The sequence below is a fragment of the Ctenocephalides felis genome, unplaced genomic scaffold (assembly GCF_003426905.1).
Source record: "Ctenocephalides felis isolate EL2017-DRISC unplaced genomic scaffold, ASM342690v1 CF-g0.4_SCAFFOLD_03572, whole genome shotgun sequence".
NCBI classification, from domain to species: domain Eukaryota; kingdom Metazoa; phylum Arthropoda; class Insecta; order Siphonaptera; family Pulicidae; genus Ctenocephalides; species Ctenocephalides felis.
The window spans coordinates 34,464,964-34,492,154 of NW_020539726.1; the positions used below are offsets into that span (position 1 = coordinate 34,464,964).

At 30.3% G+C, this 27,191-nt stretch overlaps 1 protein-coding gene and 1 non-coding gene across 2 annotated transcripts; both read left to right on the forward strand.

Annotated features, from left to right (window-relative positions):
* Positions 1–27,191, forward strand: LOC113388409. The gene is made up of 9 exons (XM_026625790.1): positions 1–14; positions 12,187–12,305; positions 12,398–12,610; positions 17,164–17,326; positions 19,615–19,877; positions 21,847–22,277; positions 22,464–22,541; positions 26,648–26,856; positions 26,981–27,191. The coding sequence occupies exons 1-9, from the start codon at positions 1–3 to the stop codon at positions 27,189–27,191; spliced, it is 1,701 nt and encodes a 566-aa protein (XP_026481575.1).
* LOC113388638 lies at positions 5,793–5,899 on the forward strand. The gene has a single exon (XR_003368189.1). It is a non-coding gene; the product is annotated as a U6 spliceosomal RNA (small nuclear RNA).

The window sequence follows — 27,191 nt, forward strand, 5'->3', positions numbered from 1 at the left end:
ATGTCGGATTTAAGGTAAGTCATAGTCAAAAATCATAATTTGTGTTTTATTATTATTTTATTGTATTACATGAGATTTAAATATTTAAAAAATGTGAATTTTAGAATGAATTTGTATTCTACATCTTAATTAAATATTTATATTGTCTTTATTTGATCCTCCAATATCGTTATCTTGTAAAATTAAATTTTGGGCGAAATCATACTGAATAACGAATTGTTTTAATTTACAGTACCATCAAGTTAGTTCAATTAGATATTTTATATAAAATGTATAACAAAGTTGGGAAAATATTTTTGTTGCAGTATATTATGAGTATAATAATTATCGATTCAATTTAATTTTTTGAGCATAATATAGTTTGCAATTTTATTCAAAATTGAATCTTTTCAACAGATTGCGTTTTGTATATGCAAAACATGCAAGTATCGGATATATATCAATTACTCTAAAAATAGTTTATGTACAACATAATGTGAAATTGATATAAAATACTTATATATTGACTATAATATACTCTAAAATCTAAAATTGTTAAAACTAGATAAAAAATACTGTTAAAAATACTGTAAAGTTGGTGGAATAATATTAATAATATTTTACTTATGTATGGGACTTAAAATTTAAATGTCTATACATTTTCAGAGTATAATTTAAAATGTTCGAGTATTTTTAGAAAATTACTTAAATTGAATACGAAAAACAGTCATTTCTTTAAATATTTAGAATCACAATTATCTATTTAGTTTAATAGAACTGTTTCAGTTTCGATCAAAAAATAAATTGTGATATAAATATTAAACTTTGAGAATTAAATTTAAAATTTTGAGAACTTTTTACATTTTTCTTGTGATTTTTTTTTACATTGAAGCAAAATTCCCCCTAGGCAAGTTTCACTTTCTACCAGTTGATTTTCTTGGAAATTTTTCTGTAAAAAAAGTCTTTTACAATTGTGTATGATTTTTTATGGATTTATGTTATTATGATTGAGGGTAATTTTACTTAATTCATTATGAAGCTCAGGTCAATGTCAGGGTTAAAGGTACATCAACCTTCAACCTGACATTAAATATAATTACCTATATACTCACTTACCACTAATTGTAGGTTCTTTGGGCTGTTTAATATATTATGTTAAATACACATCAGTTATATCGACAGAATATTTTCTATAAATTTGTATCTAAATACATAAATGTAATGGAAATTATGAATATTGATTGCATTTGTAATTAAAATTATTAGAAATGACGTCTTTTATGTATCAAAGAAAATTCCGAAATGAACAAGGCATTTCGGTAACCACATCATTGATTTATTGTACTTTTACTTTTTATAATTATTTTATATGATTTTTTAAAATTATTATATATGTTTATATTTCAAAAAATTATAAGTTTAAAGTTAATAAGATTTATCAAATTTTTAAATTTGCAATTGACATTTGTACAAAAAAAACTCAATACTCGATTATAAAATTACTCTAATGATGATAATATAAAACTATTTTTTTTAGTTATTTTAATTATATAACTTAAGTTGTAAATTTAGTCACCTCGAATAATTGTTGACTTAAACATATAAAAAATAAATAAGGCACTATTTCTTATAAATGTTTCAAGCAGTAATAATTTGAAAATATGAAAATAATGCTCAGAAATCAAAAGTGCATGTCATTCCATTTAATTTAAAATGTAATAATTACACAGCGTTAAAATTATTTTTAGCAAATACATAAATGCTGATTACAATTTCTTCAGACTTTCAGAATTCATCGCATGTGAAAGAACAATCTATATAAATAATATTATAAATATACTTTTGTAATAAATTCAACACCTTGAGGAGTTTATGAACTGATAAAATATTTGCCACTGATAAAGAATTGATGGTGCCTGTTACAGACATCCAAAAAATAAAATCTATAAATAAATTTTATACTCGTCGTGGCTTTGTGATGAATGCTTGGTCTTGCAACCACAGGTGCACTAGTTTTAAAGTTATGTAGTTTTTGACATGATTAAAAAATTAACTAGTTTTATCCAGAAGGCATTTTTAATTTTTTAATCATGTCAAAAACTACATAACTTTATTATTTGCAGTAGAAAAATATATTTATTACCAGACAGGTGATGGGCAACCCGTAAGTTGCATTCTAAAAATACTGGATTACTAAATTTACATTTTGAAAAATCTCAAAAAATCAATATAATATGAAAAAGAAATACGATTATAGTAGTGTATGAATATGTAAAAATTTGCGTAGTGGCTAGTTAAAAAAATATTAATAAAACTATCAAATTTGTGTTAAATTACTATTTTTCTCATTCGGAATAATTTTAATCCAATCATATTTCTTATATAATTTTATAAATAAAGTAACGATGATAAAAATTAGGTTTAAATATTTCTAAATTGTATATATTGCTCTATGTAACTTTAAAAATGAGTAATAATTACTTAAATTCTAATAATTATATATTCAATTTTTGGTTAAAATATAATTTGGAATTTATTGTTATTATATACTTAATGATAGTCAAAATGTAATTCGTGTAGTATTTTTATAGGAAAAACTTAATTTGAGAAGTAAAATCCTCGTTGATAGAGGATATTGACCTTGTCTTATATTATTAAAAATTCATATTTCTTTTAGGTCGATATAAACGTTCCTACACTTTTAATACATAAAGACGAGCCAGTAACTAGGCGTCAGTGGAATATTGCCTTAAGAGGGAAGCCTGTTTTGGAGGCTTTAGAAAATCGCTTTTTTAAGGAATTTTTAGAGACGGAAATAAAAATTTAATTGAAACGAAACTTTCAGGTTTTATTATTATTTATTCTTCTCAATTTTTTTTATTAAAATATATGTTATAATATGCAGGGTACGAGCATTTTGCCGATGCGCCACGAGTGTGCAGATGGAAAAGACTCAGGTCACAATTTCCATCTGAAACAAAAAAATCAAAACAAATATATATTTTCAATAGTATAGATTCTAGTGGAACCTAAAAAATCAAAAAAAAAATGAAGAAATTCACCAATTTTTCGCAACTTGAAAAAACAATCATGTTTTTTAATACAAAATTTTACTTTAAATTGTTTAAAAATTGGGTCAATTATAACTTTTTTTTAGGTTAAACTAGATAATAGGTTAATCCTAAAAACAATAAATTTTATTTTGTTTCTATAGGATATTTAGTTTTTCATATCTTTCCCGCCAATGAGGAAGAATAAAAAAAATTAAAATTAAAAACCGTTCGTATACATGCTTGACGCTTGCTCGCTATTTCTTCTGTAATTCCGATAATAATTTGAATTTGTTTCTGAAATTTTAGGGATATATTCTTGGCTAGCTTTGAAAGACATTTTTGCAAGAAAAAATCGATTTTTAAAGCCTTTAAAGCACGGTCCCCCTTAAGGAAAGTTGCGAGAGGTCTCCGATACCTGAAAATAATCAATGTGAATGGCCATTTATTTATTTATGTAAATTTTTCAACCTCTAAAATAAAGTATGTTCTTATGCGAACCTAATAAATATAATTTAAAATTCATATTCATTTATAAGCAGACTTATAATGTCAATAATTGAATTACTTAATTTCCCTTAGGGCAAGTTATTTTAAACGTCCAAAAATCAAAATTGAAAACTTTTGCATTTTTTTACGTTTTGAAGGTTCCTGAACATTTTGGCATATCTAAGAAAAAATTGATGTATGTGTGTCTGTATGAATGTATACAATTTTTCGTCAACGTTTTTACGAGCAGTTACAGCAATTTGCCTTAAGACACGATGTCATGCAACTTTAGTTTTTATTCACTGTTTGTTATATGTTATTTTTTCATACACTACTTTGCAAATTAACGTTAACGATATCCGCCTTGGGCAGCCTGATGTCAAGCGGCAGTAACTTCAGTTTTTACAGAAAATATGGATATCACTTTTCAAAAGCAAATAGCTCTTACCTTCATCACTATTTCATTAATTGGGAAAACAACTATTGAGTTGTTTTTCTAACATGTCCATTTAGTATACAATGTCCCTTTACGGCTAAAAATTGTAATTTCCCCAAATTTATTAAATGTCCTTAACTGAACAGTTGTAAACAAAATAGAGGATAAACAAAAACAATTCATCAATTGTAATAATAAAATTCATCAAATAGAGATGAGATAATCTTTGGGGTTGCCACAATGTAGCAAGTAAGCACAACGACTCATAAGACCCAAATAAATTTTTTACATTCTACTTACAATTTGCATCAAAAATCTATTTTTTTTTTCAAATTTTTATGGTAGACAGACAATTAAAAATGACTACAAGTGGTGAGGTGAAAAATCATTAAAACTAGGTCAGCGTTCCAGGTGTTTGATTAAGGAATGGGGTTAAGGTCGCTCTAGTGAAATAATTGCGATTACAAATCGAAAAGAAAACGAACTTAAATGTGGAATCGCGTGACGACGCCCTTATGTATATATAAATATACATGTGCGATATTATTCTTTTAGTGCAGAGTTATAAAAATAAAATGAAAAAGAAATTTATTAAAACATTATAAATCTAAGGAACGGGACATATAATGGTGGAGTGCAAGTCTTTATCAACCTTAAAGAATATATTCAAACTACAAAAAGGTGTTGAGAATCTCTTTTGAAAATTTTAAATTACAGTGCGAGAAGTTCCAGTAATTTGGCTTAAGGCACGATGCCATGCACCAGTAGTTTATTATTAACTTCCCGTAAGGCAAGTTATAGTAATCGCAAAAAAATCGAAAATGAAAATTTTTATATATCTTTACGTTTCAAAATATTCTGAACATTTTGGCATACCTTAGAAAAAAATTATGTACGTGTGTGTGTGCGTGTGTGTATGTATGTGCGGATACAAATTTTCGTCGACGATTTCGGGAACACGGATAAAGTTATTTGAATAATTCAAAAAACATTCGATTCGTATCGATAAGGAGACGTGTTAATTAGTTTTTGGCGAAGGCAGGTCTAGCCGTTCCAAAAATACAGGGCAAAAAGTGCCAAAAACGGTCAGTTTTTAAGAGAACGGAGCGTCCGATTTGAATAATTCAAAAAACATTTTACTTGTATTAACAAATGGAGAACTGATCAAATTTTCATGAAGGCAGGTCTAGCGGTTTCGGAGATCTAGTAAAAAAAGCAAAAAAAAATACCATTAGTGAATGAAAAATGATTATTATATGGCAATGATATATTTCTATATATCTCGTTAGACTGCTACGCGTCGCTTACGCGCTTTGATATTTTATTTCTACGTAGCTAACATATCGCAATTACTTTGAAAAGGGTTGAAATTTTCCAAAATATTTATAAGTATGCAAAAATTCAAATTTTCCAATAATGACAATTTTTTTCAAAAAATTTATATTTCTTAAATTCTAAAAAAATCTAAAATAATTTAATGTTTTTTATAATTTGATATTTTGTTTCTACGTAGCGCAATTGCTTATGTATTTTCTATGTGTTGCAATTTCTTTGAAAAAAAAGTTGAAATTTTGAAGTAATATTTTTGACATATTTCACAATTTGTAATTATAATCAATAATTTAATTATAAACTAGTTAAGTATTGGTTTATTATATAAAAAAATTGCAAAATTAGTTTATCAATGTTAGTTTTAAACCTTTATTCAATCCAAGATACGCTCCGTAAGCTTTGACGTATTTCACACAGATGGCGCGCGAGCGCCTAAATGCAACCTCGCGCTGCGCAATATAGTTCGCCCGTTTAAGTATAAATACAAATTCCTTTGTTCGAGTAGTGTTCTTGCTTCGGCAGAACATATACTAAAATTGGAACGATACAGAGAAGATTAGCATGGCCCCTGCGCAAGGATGACACGCAAAATCGTGAAGCGTTCCACATTTTTTCGAGAAATTTTTATTGAGAAGTTTTTACACTAAATCGACGTTTTCTCAAAAACGGCTGGACCAATTTCAGAAATTTAAAAGCCATTCGATGTATCTCGATGATAATTATTGTTTCTTAGTTTTATGCGAGGATCGGCCGAGCCGTTTCTTTGTAATTTCGAAAAAAGTGTTAAACTTTTCGTCCACATTTAAGCTTATCCTACCGAATCGATTTAAAAAAATCAAAAACTGTTCGAAAGATATTAGTTGGGAATGATAATGATTAGTTTTAGGTGAAAATCTACCGAGCCGTTTTCTTGTAATTAACTGTTGAAACAAAAAATATATAAGCCGATTTTTATGAAACTTTCTTTGGCGATGTATATCATGGTCTTATAGACCTTACTAAAATATTACGGCCTTACGACAAGTAGTTTAATTTTAAAAATTCATCAAAGTTTGAAAAAATGAGTAGTTCTTTTGACATTTGCTAAAATTAAAATTAGACGATTTATTTGGTATAATGATAGAGCACTTGGGCTTGATGAACATACTAAATCATTAAAGTCCTACGGAAACTGGTTCAAATATAATAATTGTTGATTTTTGAAATTTAGCTGTTAGAAAATACTCCGAATTAACACGTTCGTTCGTTTTCAATTATGTGTAATAAATGCATTTGGAATATTATTAATCACTTATAAATTAATTTATTTTTTATTGATTAAGTCGATTATTCACACTTATCGGGAAGTTAATGTAATTTGCTTCAAGGCAAAATACCAATACCAACTAGTTTATATATATATATATATATATATATATATATATATTATAATAAATTTGTTTATATTTATTAGCTATTTTGAGGAGTAACATATATTACATGAATAATATGGTTCAGTCATAATTAACAACATATCTTAATCCTCTGAGCAAATTTTTAGTACTAACTCCAAATCTGTGCATATTTTTTTAAATTTTTAGTGAAAAGATATTTATATATTTACCACAGGCTATCTTCATTAAAATTTTATGCTCATTTTATTTAAAAGATCTTTGTCGAAGACTAATTGACTAATTGTTCGGATGAGCCTAGAATTTTGTTTTTTCGATAGAACGTACGCGCTAAGAATAAATATCTTGTGAGTTTCATCACATTTAATGAGTAATTGTAAGACGAATTTACTAATTTTAGATTAAATGAAGTTTGATTTTCATAGTTTCTAATATATTTTTATTAGGGTTTTGCTCAATTATAAAAGCGCGCTATAAAAGCACCGTGTTATGAGGGGGATGGATTTAATTCTTGAACCGTATTAGAGCGAATCCATGTTATAGAAGTTACGTATTGTACGGGGTTTACCTGTATTTTTATTCTTCGAATGTTTTATTACGGTACGGAAAGTTACAGCAGTTTGCCTTAAGGCACGATGCCATGCACACCACTAATTTTATAACACATCACAGGTTTGTGATTTTTTTCAATTTTCAGCTCTCTGTCTAATTGAATGATCTAATAACCTGAATCCTTATCGCATTTTATACCAAGTAAAACGATGCAAAAGTTCAGTGGAACACAATAATAATGCTAAAAGTCTTAGAATTCGATTTTATGTTACTTACTAGGTGCAATTGTGCAATTGCATGCGTGCACTCGGAACATACTTATTAATTATAAAAAAGATTGCAGTGTTTTTAGAACTATAAGATAATTGTTACATCAATTCAGGCTGAGAAAATAGATTGAACTTGAATAGTGGTTTACAAATTGTCATCGATTTTAACATATTTTCAAATTATAATTGCCCCGAATCCACTAAATTAAATCATTATATTTTATCTACAACCAGTATTATCCCACAAGTTAGTTTTATACCATAATATTCTTACTAAATTTTTATCGACTTTATTACAAGATCTCATGAAAATCGTGTTAATGTCCCAAGAAAATTTGTCCTTGTTTTCCTAAAAAAAATCATAACTTAGTCAAGACCTTGCTGATGGCCTTGTAGTCTTTATTAGAGGTAAATAAATATGATAGAATTGCTAATCAGGTGAAGTGATTATAATTTTATAAACACGCGATATATCAGGATACTTTAACCAATTTATCATACAAAACTATATTTTCGAAGCAAACTGTTGAAAAAATTATTAAATTGAAATAATTTGTTTATTTTAATTTTATTAAAATAGAAATTTTAAATAGCTAAATCTCAGCTTACACATATAGGGATTCTCATACAACTTGTCAAGACACTTACATATAATTTAATGTTTATAGTTTTTACAATTCTATATAGTTCGAAAATAGACAAAAATTTCGATTTCTACCATATAAAATATTATTAAAGTTCAATTTATTTTTTAAATCAGAAGTGATATCACAATGAATAAAGTAAAATTAAGCCAAGATTTCTCTTTATAAAATATTCGAGGAATATTAAATGTTTTTAAAACAATTATTATAAATACGGTAGCTTTCATGATTTTTATTTTATAGACAAAATATAAGATCTTATAAATTGGACGTTGACGTTTTATACGTTTACATAAAAAATAAAGAATAGAACTTAATGAACGAGAATTAGAATGAAGGACCTTATCTCATATTTGTAAGAATTATATAAACTGAATTGCATTGTTTTAATTATTTATTTCAAGTAAATAAATGAGCTTTGGAAATGAAATAAAAATTAAAATCCGAATTTTTAACTTCCCGTAGGGCAAGTTATAGTAATCGCAAAAAAATCGAAAATGAAAATTTGTATATATCTTTACGTTTCAGAGGTTTCTGAGAATTTTGGCATACCTTATAAAAATGGATGTATGTGTGTGTGTATGTGTGGTTGTGTGCGTGTGTGTGTGTGCGGATATAAATTTTCGTCGATGATTTCGGGAACACTGATCAACCGATTTGAATAATTCAAAAAACATTCGATTCGTATTGATAAGGAGACATGCTGATTAGTTTTTGGCGAAGGCAGGTCTAGCCGTTCCGAAGATACGGGGCAAAAAGTGCCAAAAACGGTAACTCAGTTTTTAAGAGAACGGAGCATCCGATTTGAATAATTCAGAAAACATTTTACTTGCATTAACAAGATGAATTGATCAAATTTTCATGAAGGCAGGTCTAGCGGTTTCGGAAATCTAGTAAAAAAAGTAAAAAAAATGCCATTTAGCGGTCAAAAATGATTATTAGACATATGCACATCAAATTATCAGATATTTTATAGAGATTTTAACAATAAGTATAAATTTTGTTTACATTCCTATGGGTTCCGTACCAATGTTCATCCGTTAGACGGCGACGCGGCGCTTACGCGCTTTGACATTTCGTCTTTATGCAGTTAAAGCAGTACGATTGCTTTGAAAAAAGTTCAGAATTTCCAAAATATGTCAAAATAAAGAAAACATTTTTTTTTCAATAAACATTTTTTTTTTCAAAAAAAGTAATTTTTTGTCAAATCTATAGTTTCTCAAAAATCTAATTTTCAAAGTAAATTTTTTTCAAAAATGTTAATCGCTTTTAAAAAAAAAATAATTTTTGGTACGGGAGTTCCAGCAATTTGCCTTAAGGCACGATGCCATGCGCCCCACTAGTTTGATATTCAAATTTTTTTTGTGTTTTGCCCAAAAAACGTTTTGTCAATATATAACCAAAACCTTTTTTTGAATTTTTTGAATTATTTAAATCGGATGTTTAGTTTTCTCAAAGACTTTGCACTTTCAGCTCCGTATCTATGAAACGACTGGACTTGCCCTTGCCAAAAACTAATCACGAGTTCTGCCCATCATTACAAATTGAATGTTTGTTGAATTATTCCAATCAGATGCTCCGTTATACAAAAAAAATCAGTGACCATTTCTGGCACTCTTTGCTCTGTACCTTCGAAACGCCTAGACCTGCCTTTGCCAAAAACTAATCAGCACGTCTCCCTATCAATACGAAACGAATGTTTTCTGAATTATTCAGATCGGTTGAGCCGTGGTCCCGAAATCGTCGACGAAAATTTGTATCCGCACACACACATACATGAATTTTTTCTAAGGTATGCCAAAATGTTCAGAAACCTTTGAAACGTAAATAAATATAAATATTTTATTTTCGATTTTTTTGCGATTACTATAACGTATACGTTATTGATGCAACTTGCCTCAAGGCAAAATACTACTTACAACTAAATAATTTTTTCTACCCTTATAATCCCTATATATTTAACTCTACATTTTTTAATTCCCCTAATAATTCCTAGTTAAACCACATAATAATTTTAATCAAAACGAAATAATAGCATGGTTGTGCAAAGGTGCAGTATAGTCTAGTTATATAACTATAATAGCTATATAGCTGTAGCTGTAGTAGGAATTGCAGTTTCTCCTAGTTAATAGGAAATGCTCACGAAACGATTTCGCCGTTTGCTTAATAGGTTAATGCAGACAAATTTACTACTACCTGATTACTTTGAATAATTAACTAATAGACTACTACTGGGTAAATAGAACTTTGTGCCGATTAGGAGATAATTGACCTTGTTTTAGAGTTTTAAACCTAAAAAGTTTCTAGGAGATCCTTGTAATATTATTTGAAACACGTAAAATATATTGAAATTGTCATACCAGTATTATTAAATCAGCACTTCAATTATATCGTACAATCACGAGTATTACCTTAACACACAATACATTATTTTTAAGTAAAAATATTATGAATGTCCCTCATAAATTAAACCCATGAGTCCTTCCCCAATTGTCGATTAAATCTAATCTTACGTACATAAAATTTTCTATTAAATAACACACGACGAATTAATTGACGATTAAACACGCTATCAATATGATTTAAACAGCCCACCTTGAAAATATATTATATACATACTGTGCAAAGAGTATGTTATTGTAAATATATCTTAAATGAGTAAATATACCTTGATGTTATAATTTTTTAATCTTTCAGGAAACGTTCGTTTAGTACGAAATAATATCCTTTGGTCACGCAAACGAGGAATGAATGAAATTATTGGACTCATTTTTGACATTGAAATAGAAAAGGATTTAAACCAATTTTCATTCTTCAAGACAGTTTTATGGAAAATCCTTTTTAGGAACTATGACTCAAATACTTCCCGTATGGTAGTTATCGTTATGGGCCGAAAATCGAAATTGAAAATTTTTACATTTCTCGACGATTTGAAGGTTTCTGAACATTTTGGCATACCTCACAAAAAATGGATGTGTGTGTGTTTTGTATGTCCGCATTTTTTCGTTCACGTTTCCGGGCGCACGGATCATCCGATTTGAATGGTTCAAAAAACATTCGATTCCTATTGATAGGGAAAAGAGCTGATTAGTTTTTGGCAAAGGCAGGTCTAACCCTTTCGGAGATACGGAGCAAAGAGTGCAGAAAATAGAATACGAGTTTTTGAAAGAACGGAGTATCCGATTCGAATGATCTAAAAAACATTCAATTAGTAATGATTGGGAGAAGTGGTGATTAGTTTTTGGCAAAGGCAGGCCCAGCTATTTCGCAGATACGGAGCTGAATGGCAGTTTTTGAGAGAACTAAGCGTCCGATTTAAATGATTCAAAAAACTTTCTACTTGTCTTTTCAAAAAAAAAAAATTTTTGTATATCGAAAATAATTTAGATTTTATTTTTAATTCTGACTATAGTTCTAATATACTTTAAACAAATAATTTCAACTTTGCGATTCAGTTTATATAATTCTTATAAATATTAGACAATGTTACAATATTTATAATAATCTATTTGAAAACATTCAATATTCCTCGAACATTTCGTTACAGTACGGGAAGTTCCAGCAATTTGCCTTAAGGCACGCTGCCACCCACCCCACTAGTTTTCTATTTTTTTCAAGCTAGTTTCGAAAAATACTAACACCGTTGACGTTGAATTCTGGGACACCATGCAATAAATACAAGAAACCTTTTAAGGATAATAAGAAATTTTCACAGATTAGTCACACTCTTTGTTTCACGCAGTTCAATATAATTTTGAATATATACATATTTTGTCTATCTTTGATTTTCAAGAACAAGATGTTAGTAATTGGTAGTTTTTTTTTTCATCTGACCAAAATCATTTTTAATTCATTCTTTATAGCTCTTATTTTTTTGTGATTTAACAATCAATTTACTTCTCTTATAAATATTTTTCGTCCTTTTCATGAGTTTTTGTATTTTTACATACATTATCATGCTTTCAGAGTAAAATTTTGATCCTTGTATGGTAATTTATTGCTATTTTGTCATAATACGAAAGATTATATAATTTAATATTTTAGGAAAAGATCTTTGTCCGAACCAGGAGCTGATCATGGTAGATCACACAAAGGTCGTTCTGGAAAAGTATCGACAATCACTGTAGATCAATTGGGAAGGTATAGGCGAAGGAGGCCATCAGGTTTGGACAAAAAAATTATACCTAACAATAGATTAAAATAAAAACCAACACTTACATGTCTTCTCTGTTATCCATTATTTTTTTCTATTTAGGAGTTTCTCCAGACAACATACAGTTGCTCTCAGGTTCTTTTGCACAATTAAAGAGTGAGTATATGAGAAGGTTCCGTGCACCTTCTTTGGAGGCCCTTCAAAGGGCAGCAGAACTGCCTCCAATTTATAGACTTTCGCAAAAAGCAGAGAGCAGCACCGAAGCATCACCTGTCAGGAGAGGTCGAAGGCCTGATGAATTGATGATAGAAAAAGGTAAAGAGTAAAAAAAACTGATACTTTGATGGGGTAATTCTGCCAGAACAGAGCTCATTGTCATGGCAAAGCTATCTTATTCTTGTTTATTGGCAGTGAAAATGTCCATCTAGTTGTTGTGCGATCAGGCGTATTTTACATATAAACAAGCAAGGAAGGATAATAGTGCAGTAAACGGAGAGGAAAAAAGGGTGTAACCTCTGAATTTTTTTACTGTGCTCCGAATTGAATGAAATTTTGGAATTATGTTCATCTTACCCTCAAGTTCAAAAGTGAAAACAAGTCGGGCTGCGCCATCACCCCCCGGAGGGATGACACCCCCTCTCAATTGTGTAATTACGATTTTTTCAAAATAACATCGGAAATCGATAGAAGAACTAACTATAAGAAAAAAATGTCTTCTATAGTTTTTCAAAAAAACTAATACTTTTCAAGTTACTGGCCACTAAATATTCATATATTTTTGGCGTTTTTCTTCGTTTTTTTGCAAATATCTCCTAAAATATACATTTTAACGGAAATCATGTAATGAACAAAATAATGTCAATAAAAATCTTAATAAATCGGTATTACATAAAGTGTTCTAGGAAAAATATTAAGCAAGATTTGAAAGAGCAAATTCGTTTTTTATTTCGTTCAAGATTTAATTGTTGTGTTTAAAGTCATCTAGTGTCGAGGTTTTACATTTTATGCATTTCGGTGAAATTGGGTTTTATAGTGCTCAACACAAGCTTTAAAATGAGTGCTGTTACAAGTTTTTTGCGTGTAAAATGAGTGAGCTGTCATGCAAATAAGAAGCATATACGATGTTTTTTTGCATTTAAATCATATGGTTTAATAAGCGCCATTTCCACCAGAATTAAAGTAATTCACATTCCATCTAGAATTCACTTCATTATAGACATCTTGATGGATTCTAGCAGATTCACTACTTTAGTACAAACTATTTTCAGAAAACTCACGATTTTATAAAAACTTTTTTTTTCCTTTTTTTTAAAATCTAAATTATTTTCATTATATCTCAAAAAGAATAAAAGATACGTATAAAAGCATTTAGATAAAAGTCAAAGGGATCTTTCTGGCTTATTTTTGTTTTTTATTATTTTTCTTTCACACAAAAATTGACAGAGTTATGAATGTTTAAAGACTGCGCGGCCGCGCAAATTGGAAAAAAAAGTTTTTATAAAATCGTGAGTTTTCTGAAAATAGTTTGTACTAAAGTAGTGAATCTGCTAGAATCCATCAAGATGTCTATAATGAAGTGAATTCTAGATGGAATGTGAATTACTTTAATTCTGGTGGAAATGGAGCTCATTAAACCATATAATTTAAAAGAAAAAACTTCGTATTTGCTTATTATGCTTCTTATTTGCATGATAGCTCACTCATTTTACACGCAAAAAACTTGTAACAGACTCATTTTAAAGCTTATGTTGAGCACTATAAAACCCAATTTCACCGAAATGCATAAAATGTAAAACCTCGACACTAGATGACTTTAAACACAACAATTAAATCTTGAACGAAATAAAAAACGAATTTGCTCTTTCAAATCTTGCTTAATATTTTTCCTAGAACACTTTATGTAATACCGATTTATTAAGATTTTTATTGACATTATTTTGTTCATTACATGATTTCCGTTAAAATGTATATTTTAGGAGATATTTGCAAAAAAACGAAGAAAAACGCCAAAAATATATGAATATTTAGTGGCCAGTAACTTGAAAAGTATTAGTTTTTTTGAAAAACTATAGAAGACATTTTTTTCTTATAGTTAGTTCTTCTATCGATTTCCGATGTTATTTTGAAAAAATCGTAATTACACAATTGAGAGGGGGTGTCATCCCTCCGGGGGGTGATGGCGCAGCCCGACTTGTTTTCACTTTTGAACTTGAGGGTAAGATGAACATAATTCCAAAATTTCATTCAATTCGGAGCACAGTAAAAAAATTCAGACCTAAAACGCTCCGTTTACTGCACTATAATATAATAGAGAATCAGCGATGGTGCAGTTATCGTAAATTTTTCCTTGCTTTGTTTATATGTAAAATACGCCTGATCGCACAGCAACTAGATGGACATTTTCAAAATTTTCACTGCCAATAAATAAGTGGCCTTGTCTCGTCACGATTTTTCCTTCAGAACGAATAAATCTTTTGTTTTGTTTTTCTTTTTTTGCGTAATTTTCTTTTATTATAAGTAATGCTATGTGATTTTTTTTGGGAATCAAATTTTCCTTTCCTATGATGGATATTATACCTACGGGTAAAAATTCTAAATAAGAAGAAACAAAAAAATAAGTGGCCATGACAACGCTATGTTATGAGTTTTATTATGGCAGAATTGCCCCATCCTGTTACATTTATAATAATATTCTGTTTTTTTAAGCTACACAACTAACAACATGAAGACATTTTAGTTGTTATACTAACATCATTTGTCTACTATTTGTTCAACCTATTATTAGGTGGTAAACTTTTCATACACAACCGTACAGTCACACAGATTTTGTATTCTCTTTATTAACTTCCCGTATGGTAAGTTATAGTAATGAGCCGAAAATCTAGAATGAAATTTTTTGCATATCTTCTCGTTTTAGAGGTTTCTGAACATATTGGCATACCTCAGAAAAAATGTGGGTGTGTGTTTTTTGTATGTCCGCATTTTTTCGTCCACGTTTTCGGGCGCACGGATCAACCGATTTGAATGGTTCATTCAAAAACATTAGATTCCTATTGACAGGTAGATGTGCCGATGAGTTTTTGGCAAAGGCAGGTCCAGCCGTTACGGAGATACGGAGCAAAGAGTGCAGAAAATGCAAATCGAGTTTTTGAGTGAACGGAGTATCCGGTTTGAATGATCTAAAAAACATTCAATTTATATTAATTGGGAGAAGTGGTGATTAGTTTTTGACAAAAACAGGTCCCGTCATTTCGAAGATACAGAGCTAAATGTGCAAAAGGCAGTTTTTGAGTGAACTAAGTGTCCGATTTGAATGATTCAAAACACTTTCTGCTTGAGACAAAGAAGTCTTTTTTATTTTCAAAAATAATTCGGATTTTTAAAATTCTAATTCGGTACGGGAAGTTCAAGCAATTTGTCTTAAGGCGTGATGCCATACACCACTAGTTTCAATTTATATGTTCTTTCTTCACAGTTTGAAAAGAAAAAAAATGTCACATTCGACACTCGTACATAAAGAACGTCTAGCGACGACTATAGTCGACGCTCGAAGCGAAAGGGAAAATATGCTATAATATTTAGCGCAAATAAATTAAAAGAAAATTTTACTCTGGGTAATAAATTTTAAAGCAAAATTTGTTATACTATAATCGACACTCGCACACACAGGTCGTCTGGCACAATAGTCGACATCTTCCTATTTACTTGCATTGATTTACTTTTTTGAATCATTCAAATCGGATAATTAGTTCTCTCAAAAACTGCCATTTTTTGCACATTTAACTTCGTGCCTCCAAAATGGATAGACCTGCCTTTACCAAAAACTAGTAACCACTTTTCCTAATCATCACAAATTGAATGTTTTTTGGATCATTTAAATCGGATACTCCGTTCTCTCAAAAACTCGATTTGTATTTTCTGCACTCTTTGCTCTGTATCTCCGTAACGGCTGGACCTGCCTTTGCCAAGAATTAATCAGAACATCTCCTTATCAATAGGGATCGAATGTTTTTTGAACCATTCAAATCGGTTGATCCGTGCGCCCGAAAACGTGATCGAAAAAATGCGGACATACAAAACACACACGCATCCATTTTTTCTGAGGTATGCCAAAATGTTCAGAAACCACTGAAACGTGAAGATATGCAAAAAAAATATTTTTTTATTTTTGGCGTATTACTATAACTAACCCTACGTAAAATCTAAATTCTTAACTGAATCTCTAAATTCTTTGACGTTTTTGGATTTTTATTTAAATGTTTCAAAAATAATAATCATTAAAAGTTCTTCTTTTTTTCATTAAAATAGATATTTTTACGTTTTTCCAAAATGTGCTGTCGATAATATGTACATTAAGGTGGTCCTTAATATGGATATTGTGCATTTTCTTAGCTCCCAGCGGTTCAAATGCTTCCAAGTTGATTAAAAAAAAGTCTGAGAGTTTTAGCTCTTAATTTCATTTGTTTTTTAGAATTTTATTACTTAGCGACAAGTGAATCAAAATTTTGAGAGTAACATTGTATTTGCTTATTTTGATCATAAATAAAAAATTGGCGCATTACTATAACTTACCCTACGGGAAGTTAATAATTTTTAGATCCGCTCTGGAACGAGTATCTAAAATTGCAAAAACACAATGAACCCTGAAAGACACCACAAGCATTTCACCACTAGTTTTCAACACCAAGCAACATTGAAATCACCACAACCACAACCACAACATCTGAATTTTTACCCCATACACCACTAAACATCTAAATCACCAAAACCAACCACAACCAACACATTTCTGCTAACTCTTTCCAAAATTCACAAACTCTTTCTATCTTTTTTCTGGCACATTTTGCTTTTCATATCACCATCATCAGTGGCGTTTGTCGCCAGCACCGAGCACGCCTCCAGATTTGTTCATCATCCTGTACAACACAGGACCGAATTGGTCATCTTTAATTGCAATCTGGAATCCCCAGGGCCCGCCGAAGGGGACTCCGAACACAGGAGCGAATTTAGGAAATACGAAGACCCACCGAGGTAAGAGACTATAGTCCTAGATTTTTGAAGTAAAAGTTAATAAAAATAAATAAATAAGTAAATCTGTACAAATGCGTTACGGCAGATAAGATAAGATAAGAGTCGAGTGCAAAAAAGATTCGTCATTTGTTGTCGATGATATCATTTCTATACGGGTCGATTGTGATCAGTCGTCGCGTATGCGAATAGAGATCTGTCGTTGTATGCGTACCGGCATCAATGTTCTTAATTTTCAGATATTTTTATTAACAAAACATTAAATATATGCATAAAGTGAAAAATCTTATAAAACCATGTTAATATGTACAAAATAACATTTAATATCCAGCCTAAATATCACAATTTACATGTCACAAAAGTATCTTAAGTAATATATTAGACTTTTATCAACTATTACTATCGGCAGACAATTTCAAATCATTGCCTCGTCATTTAATTTTGAACAATAGATAACGAAAAACCGTAAAACAACAATTTGTTAGATTAATATTGTTTTATTGATAAATAAAACAAATATAAAAGTATGGCTTCAATTTTTTAGGCAAGACAGATATTACAGCTGTTCAAAGAATGAGATTATATCGCCAGCAAAAAATACAAGCAGTCAATAAATGTATGTTAATTTTAACATGATGAGTGAAGTTGCGAAAACAATATTCGTTTAGGCATTGTTTAACATAATTCACTGTGTGAACGAATATTATAGAATTTATTAATCAGCAATTACTTCTTTTCTCTAATAAAGGTTCATTTCTAAATGCTAATTACAATGACAAACCGATCATGTCATATTTGAAGTATGACTTTAATTACATTATTGTTTTTAAATATTATACATATTTTTAATGCTATTATAATATAATTTATAATTTATCATTATATAAATGTGTATAATGGTTGACACTGATAAATGTGTGCATCACGAGTGTTAACATATTGCTGATAAACATTATTCAAAATTGTTATATGATGTATTTATTTTTGCTTAAATGCCATCTTGTACAATAGCAAATAAGTTTTACTTCAATCGCGTGTGAACCTTACGCACACTCTTTTTAACTTGCCGAAGAAGTTTATGTTTTCATCAAAAAATCTGATTCGCTAATTTTGTGTTTTCTCGATGTTTCAAACCATTCTGAATCGAATGAGACCAAACTTAAGGAAAAAGTATGTGTGTGTGTGTTTGTGTGTGTGTGTGTGTGTGTGAACACATTTTGTGCCGTAAATCGACGATATCTTAAAAACTTTTTGAAAATTCAAATACCGTTCGAAACATATTGGTTGGGAATCGTGCTGATTAGTTTTTGGTAAAAATCGGCCGGAGCGTTTTCTTGTAATAAAGTTTTTTAAAAAAAAGTCGACGATTTTTATGTTTATTTTTTTGACGGTAGATACCATAGTCTTCTAGGTCATACTAAAATATTACGGCCCTACGACAACTCGTTTAGCTTTAAAAATTCGTCAAAGTTTGCAAAAATTAGTATGGTCTTTTTGGCATTTGTCAAAATTAGACCTTTGATCGACGTTTGCTCAAAAACGCCTGAACCGATTTCAGAAATTTAAAAACCATTTGATGTATCTCAATGAGAACTATCGTTTGTCAGTTTTGTGAGACGATCTACCTAACCGTTTCTTTGTAATTTGAAAAAAAGTGTTACACTTTTCGTCCACATTTAACAACAAACTACCGAACTGATTTTAAAAAATCAAAAACTGTTCGAAAGATATTAGTTGGGAATGATACTGATTAGTTTTAGGTAAAAATCTACCTAATCGTTTTCTTGTAATTAACTGTTGAAAAAAAAAATTCAAGTGGATTTTTATAGAACTTTTTTTGGCGATATATATCATGGGCTTATAGAACTTACTGAAATATTACGGCCTTACGACAAGTAGTTTAATTTTAAAAATTCATCAAAGTTTGAGAAAATGAGTAGTTTTGTTGACGTTTGTTAAAAATAAAATTAGATGATTTTACTTGCTATAACGATAATGTACTTGGTCTTGAACATACTAAACCATTAACGTCCTGCGGAATCTGATTCAATTATATAAATTATTGATTTTTGAAAATTTGCTTTTAAAAAACACTCCGAGTTAACGTGATAATTCGTTTTCAATTATGTGTAATAAACGCACTCGGAATACTTTTAATGACTCATGAATTAATTTATTTTTTATTGATTAAGTCAATTATTTACACATATCGGGAAGTTCATGTAACTTGCCTCAAGGCAAAATACCAATACCAACTAGTTTTACTTTTACTTATTACCTTTATCCTTTAGACGTGAGCACATATCCAGGCGCAATACTGAACTGAAATTGGAGGGCGATTTGAGGTCTGACACGGAATATAAGGCAGAATTTGTGCCTTTGGAGATGCCTCCGCCTCATCCTAAGTCTGCCAAATTGAGGAAACCTGATCCTGAAATTGGTTATATCCAGGATGAAGGTGGAAATCGTTTGCCTTTGATGGAAAGCGAGTACCAGAGAAGTTACAGTCCGATAGGATCACGCAGATCTAGTGCCACTCATTTGAAATTAGAAGGTGACCCCAAAATTATACATAAATCTTTAAGATTAGATGTCCAAACTATTATTTTTGATGTAAAACTTCTTTAGACGCGACATGAGTGTAAATCCGTACAAATGCAACGGAAATTGTTACGGCAAGGTCAAGTGAGAGTCATTCGTGCTCGATGATATGATTTCTATACGGGTCGATTCTGATGCGTGACTTTATACGTGCGTACTAGGGATTATACAAAAACCAACATTTCAGAAAACCGGTTTTTGAATTTTAAGTTTACTAAAAAAACCGATTTTAACCGGTTTTCGAATTTTATATAGAAAATAAATTTTTGCTCGAATATCCTGTAATTTATCTGCAAATTTAGTGTAGTTTAGAGCAGTATTCCACTGATTTTTTTTATTGTACAATTTTTTAGATAGTCAACAAAATTATTTGAATTTTAATTAGTAGAACTAAAAAATAATAGTTTATTTTGATTAAATAACTTTGAAAATAATTATTTGTTATTCATGCATTATTTCACATATAAGAATGAAAATATTTTTATGATAGTGAAAAGAAAGTTTTCCAATAAATAAAAATAATACATTTTTAAATAAAAAACAGTCATTAAATTAAAAACGTTAAAAAAATATTAACAAGCATGTTGATGCATACTTGTTAATATCAATTTTAGTCTTAAAAACAATTAAGCTAAACTCGGGTATTGCCTGTTCCGAGCAATTTTAATTAATTAATTTTAAACATTCTAATTGTTTTTTCTTGTTTGATAAAATATGATTTTAAAATTGAGAACGTCTATCGAATTGCTACTTAGACGTGTCCTTTGTTTACTCACAAAATTTACTGAAATAGAAAATACTCTCATACTTGCGACCAAATTATGCTTAATTGTTTTTAAAGCCCAAGATTTTTGTTCTTTTATTTGCGGCTTCTAGAGTTTAAAACTCTTTTTTTTAAATTTGAGTAAACGAAGTTACTTCTTCAAAAAGTCACACTGATTTAAATTAATTTATGCAACGATATAAAATCTAAATTAATATATAAAATTTCTGGAAACTATTGCAGACTGATAAGATATCAAATGCTATTGAACCGATATGATTTCAAAAATCAAAACGCTTTCATCTATCTTTTATATTTGGCTATATTTGTCTTTTTCGATTTATACAGTGAAAACCGACTTTTTTCACTAACAAACCGGTTTTCGAATTCCATAATTTTCTCCAAAAAACCGGTTTTTGAAAACCGACAAACCCTAGTTAATAATATGGTTAATTTATTACCTCGTAATATTTATGATGATCATTGCATTAACGTTCACATAAAAAAGAAAATGATTTATATATCAAGCTATGCGCAGGGCTTGATAAATAAAACAAATATAAAAGTATGGCTTCAATTTTTCAGGCAAGACAGATATTACAGCTGTTTAAGGAATGAGACTGTATCGCCAGCGAAAAAGTAAAAAAATACAAAAAGTCAATGAATTAATGTTAATTTTAATTACATGAAATTCTTTAAACACAATTGTTACAGGATGAGTTAATTGCTAAAACAATATTTGTTTGGGCGTTGTTTAACATAATCCACTGTGTGAACGAATATTATAGAATTTATTAATCAGCAATTACTTCATTTCTCTAATGAAGGTTTGATTCTGAATGCTAATTACAATGACAAACCGATCATGTCATATTTGAAGTATGGCTTTGATTGAATTATTGTTTTTAAATATTATACATATTTTTAATGCTATCATAAATATATAATTTATAATTTATCATTATATAAATGTGTATAATAGTTGACAGTGACACTAATAAATGTGTGCGTCACGAGTGTTACCATTTTACTAATAAACATTGTTCAAAATTGTTATATGATGTATTTATTTTTACTTAACTTAAATTTTGTACACTAGCAAATAAGTTTTACCACAATCGCGTGTGATCCTTACAGGCACTCTTTTTGTGTTTTTTAGGTGACTTTGCCTTAGCAGCACGTTCCAAAGAAACTTTCGAAAAACTTCAAACAGAATCCCAGCCTAAAGACCAAGATAAAGGTTTAGTGATGTCCGGTACCATGGCAATTTACCCTAAGGATCCTGGTAAAGAAAACAAAGATAAAACAAACTCTAACGAACCTTCTGATGTCAAACTTGAAGGCGATTTTCAAATTGTGCAAAAAGAGAAACCATTCAAATTACGCCCAACACAGCCTCCGAAATTGGTGGGAAAATGGAGCGATTTGGGCAACGATGCCAGATCTTTTCGAGAGGACAAAAGTCGTGTCAAAAGTGCCAGAAAAAAACAGGCAGATTCTGATATTTTGAGAAGTCGACCTCCTACTGGCAGAGTTACCGAAAAGTTTGATATTAGGAGAAGTAAGATGGACGAGGGCCCACCTTTTGAGGTAAAATGAAATACAAAATAATTCTAGTTTTTTTCTTAGTTATTTTCTCCTGCACATTAGTGAAAGCCAAAAAAAACATCTTTTTAACATGATCTTGTCTTCTAGTCCTTAATATCCTTTACATGTGATTCAGTTAAAGGATTTGATACACACGTAGTATAGAGAAAATTGTCACTTGCTTTCCAGGGGCCTTTCGAATGTCAACCAGAGTATAGAAAGGCCAGAATGGACATGCTTATTAAAGAAAGGCCGCCTCCTAGGAAGGTGAGATGAAAAAGTAGTTGTAAGTTGCGTTTTGCCTTGCGGCAAGTTGCATGAACTTTTTGTTGATAGATATAGATCATCGACTTATTCAATAAGAATTAGAGTGAACAATTTTGAAGCAAAAGTCGATATACTTGGTGTCGTCTATAGGCGACACTCGTACACACAGTGTCGCCTATAAGCGACGTTTGTTACAAATAGATTAATTTCGTAGAAGTAATAACTATCAACATTTTATTATACTACTTACTATATGAACATAATCAATAAAAATTCATCACACCGAGTGTCGTCTATAGGCGACACTCTACACGCTTGTAACGAAAGGGTTAATTTTGCCAAAGTTAGTTTTATCAGCATTTTATTATATTGCTTACTATATGAACTTATTCAATAAAAAATTTAGTGATCAATATTGATTCAACACACTGGGTGTTGTCTATAGGCGACACTCGTACACGCTTGTAACAATAGGATTAATTTTGCCAAAGTTACAATTATCAGCATTTTATTATAGTACTCACTAAATGAACTTAATCAATAAAAAATTGAGTGATCAATATTGATTCAACACACTGGGTGTTGTCTATAGGCGACACTCGTACACGCTTGTAACAATAGGATTAATTTTGCCAAAGTTACAATTATCAGCATTTTATTATAGTACTCACTAAATGAACTTAATCAATAAAAAATTGAGTGATCAATATTGATTCAACACACTGGGTGTTGTCTATAGGCGACACTCGTACACGCTTGTAACAATAGGATTAATTTTGCCAAAGTTACAATTATCAGCATTTTATTATAATACTCACTAAATTAACTTAATCAATAAAAAATTGAGTGATCAATATTGATTCATTACACTGGGTGTTGTCTATAGGTGACACTCGTACACGCTTGTAACAATAGGATTAATTTTGCCAAAGTTACAATTATCAGCATTTTATTATAGTACTCACTAAATGAACTTAATCAATAAAAAATTGAGTGATCAATATTGATTCATTACACTGGGTGTTGTCTATAGGCGACACTCGTACACGCTTGTAATAATAGGGTTAATTTTGCCAAAGTTAGAATTATCAGCATTTCACTATAATACTTACTAAATGAACTTAATCAATAAGAATTAGAGTGATAAATAGTAAGCAAAATTAATCACACTAGGTATTGTCAATAGGCGTCAATCGTTCACACAGTGTCTCTTATAGACGAGGCTCGCAACAAATGGGTTAATTTTGTAAAAGTAAGAACTATTAGCATTTTATTATAAAACTTACTAAATCGACTTAATCAATGAGAATTATAATGATAAATATTGAGCAAAATACCTCAAGCTCGATGTCGTCTAGAAATGACACTTGTACACACAGGTTGTCTATCGTATGTCGCCTATAGTCGATGCCAGCAGCTAAAAGGGTTAATTTTCTCAAACTAAAAACTATTATAATACTTACTATATCGACACTTGTACACACAGCTCGAATAGTGGATGTCGCGTATAGGCGACTCTCGTAACGAAAGTGTTAATTTTTACCAAAGTAAGAACTATCACCATATTGTTGTAATACTTACTAAATGAACTTAATCAATAAGAATTTGGGTGATAAACATTGAGCAAAATTAATCACTGTAGTTGTCGTCTACAGGCGACACTCGTCCACACAGTATCGCCTATAAACGACGATTGTAACAAAAGCATCAATTGTGCCTAAGTAATAACTATCAACATTTTATTATAAAACTTACTGGATCGACTTCATCAATAAGAATTAGAGCGATAAATTTGGAAGCGAAAGTCGACATACTGGTGTCGTCTAAAAGCAACACTCGTACACATAGGTCGTCTATCGGATGTCGCCTATACTCGACGCTTGTAGCTAAAAGGGTTAATTTTGCCAAATTAAGAACTATTATAATATTTACTGCATCGATACTCGTACACACAGGTCGAATTGCGGATGTCGTCGAATAACGAAAGTGTTAATTTTGCCAAAGTAATAACCATCAGCATATTATTATAATACTTACTAAATGAACTTAATCAATAAAAATTTGAGTAATAAATATTGAGCAAAATTTATTACATTGGGTGTCGTCTATAGGCGACACTTGTAACAAAAGGGTTAATTGTGCCAAATTAAGAACTGTAATCAATAACAATTAGAGTGATCAATTTTGAAGCAAAAATTGGCACACTAGATGTCGCCTATAGGCGACACTAGTAACGAAAGTGTTAATTTTGTCAAAGTAAGAACTACCAGCATTTTATTATATTATTTACTAAATGAACTTAATCAATAAAAATTTGAGTGATAAAAATTGAGTAAGATTCATAACACTGGGTATGTCGTCTATAGGCGACACTCCTCCACACAGTGACGCCTATAGACGACGCTTGTACCGAAAGGGTTAATTTTGCCAAAGTAAGAACTATTAACATTATATTATAATATTCACTAAACACAAATATTTTTTTACACTTTTTAAAACATCTATGCACACACATTTTTTGCATAATATTTACTTAATTTAAATTAATATTGATACATAGGGTAAGGTTGCTTAAGTCGTACCTTCTATGAAAATAATGCTTTTTTATTTAGTACAATTAAATTAAAGAAAAAATTAATTTGGAGTAATAAATTTCGTAGTAAAAGTGTCACACGCGACACTCGTACATACAGACCGTTTAGCAACGTGTATGATGTCGTCTGGCGGATGTCGCCTATACTCGATATCTTTATCATTAATTGCATTTATTTACTTAATTCAATTGAAAAAAAATTAACTCGGGGTGATAAATATTACAGCAAAATTTATCACGCTGGATGTCGCCTAAAGGCAACACTCGTACTCACGAATAATCTAGCGAATGCTGCCTTTAGTCGACGCTCGAAGCTAAAGATTGCCATAATATTCATTACAATTAAATGAAAAAGAAAATTTAACTCGGAGTGATGAACATTGAAGCAAAAAAGTGACACACTAGATGTCGTCTATGAGCGACACTCGTACACACAGAGTCTCTAGCGACGCCTATAGTCGACGTTTGAAGCGAAAGGGAAAATAATGTTATTATGTTTAGCACAATCAAATAAAAAGAAAATTTAATTCGCGGTGATAAATATTACACAAAATTCGTTACACTAGATGTCGTCTATAGGCGATACTCGTACACACAGATCGTCTAACGAATGTCGACTATAGTCGACACTAAATGCGAAAGGGGAAAAAATGCTATAATATTTAGAGCAATTAAATAAAAAGAAAATTTTACTCGAAGTGATTAACATTGAACTAAAAAGACACAGTGGATGTCGTCTATAGGGGACACTAGTACACACAGATCGTTTGGCGGAAGTCGTCTATAGGCGACGCTTGAAGCGAAATAGTCGATTTTGTAAAAGTAACAACTATTAGCATTATATTATAACATTTACTAAATACAACTATTTTTTGTACTTTTCACTTTATATTAATATTAATAAATAGGGTAAGGTTGCCTAAGTCGTACTTTCTAAAAAAATACTTCAATTAATATTAAGCATTAAGAATGAGGTAATTATTCAGCTTAATATTAATAAATGCTGTAAGGTTGCTTAATTCGTACCTCCTGAGGAAATAATTTTGTAATATTTTGTGTAATTAAACTAAAGGAATGATTTTTTTTGCTTACTAATTACAATATTAATTTACTTTTTCTATATTAATATTAATAAATAAAGTGAAGATGCTTAATATTTATAGTGCAATTAAATTTTGAAAAAGTAGACGTTTATCTTTATTTTATTTTCTTATAATTAGCAAAAACCGAAATTTCATTTTTTTCATCAAAATAGAATTTAAAAATGTTATTAATAATAAATAGGGTGAGGTTGCCTAAGATTATTAACGATGCTTTAATATTTAATATTTTGTCCTGGGCGTTTTTTGAATCTTTATTTAATTGGCTTATGAAATTGGATAAAATTTTATTTTTTTTCACATTTTTCAAAATAGTGCTTTCGGTGCGAATGAGGCGCCTTAGCCGAACCACCTATTATATAACTGCAATAAAGTTCATACTAAAATTTTACTATATTTTCCATTTCCCTTAGAAATTTGAGCCAGACATGACCCGCTTACCGCCCCTCTACGACTCACCGCCGCAACAAACCCCTCTTATAACGCGGTCCAGGCCGAGTTCTCGCGTCTCTTCTCCCACGACCTTCAAATTAAGGGTAGTTCCGCCATCCCCTGCCAATAAACCAGGACATGTGTTCACGCCAAATGCTCTGGTTGCACCTGTCAAGGAACCACCAATAAGGTAAATGATATATGGTAATATAATAATGAAAAAGTATCTTAAATTCATTTTATTCATTTTTTATTCATTTCATGTATCTTTTATTCATTTTATTCATTTTAATATTAAGTATCTTTCATCCTAGGCGTAATGTGGAGTTTCTAAGACGATATCGTTCGACTGAAACAGAGACGGAAACCGAAAATGAATATTCTGAAGATGATGGTAGGGCCTTTGTGGTCCTGGACGCGCCTCTTCCTGGTACCAGGAGACGAGAAAAGCTTTTGAGAAAGGCAGAGATTTGTGCCAGGAATAATAATTGGATGCCGCCTTGGTATGACAGGATACAGAGATAG

Bases quoted from the DNA above. Each gene is read 5' to 3' on its own strand.
- LOC113388409 (XM_026625790.1), top strand. The intron at 12,306-12,397 runs GTTTGGACAAAA...TTTTCTATTTAG, and splicing joins TAGGCGAAGGAGGCCATCAG to GAGTTTCTCCAGACAACATA. The intron at 19,878-21,846 runs GTGACCCCAAAA...TGTGTTTTTTAG, and splicing joins CACTCATTTGAAATTAGAAG to GTGACTTTGCCTTAGCAGCA.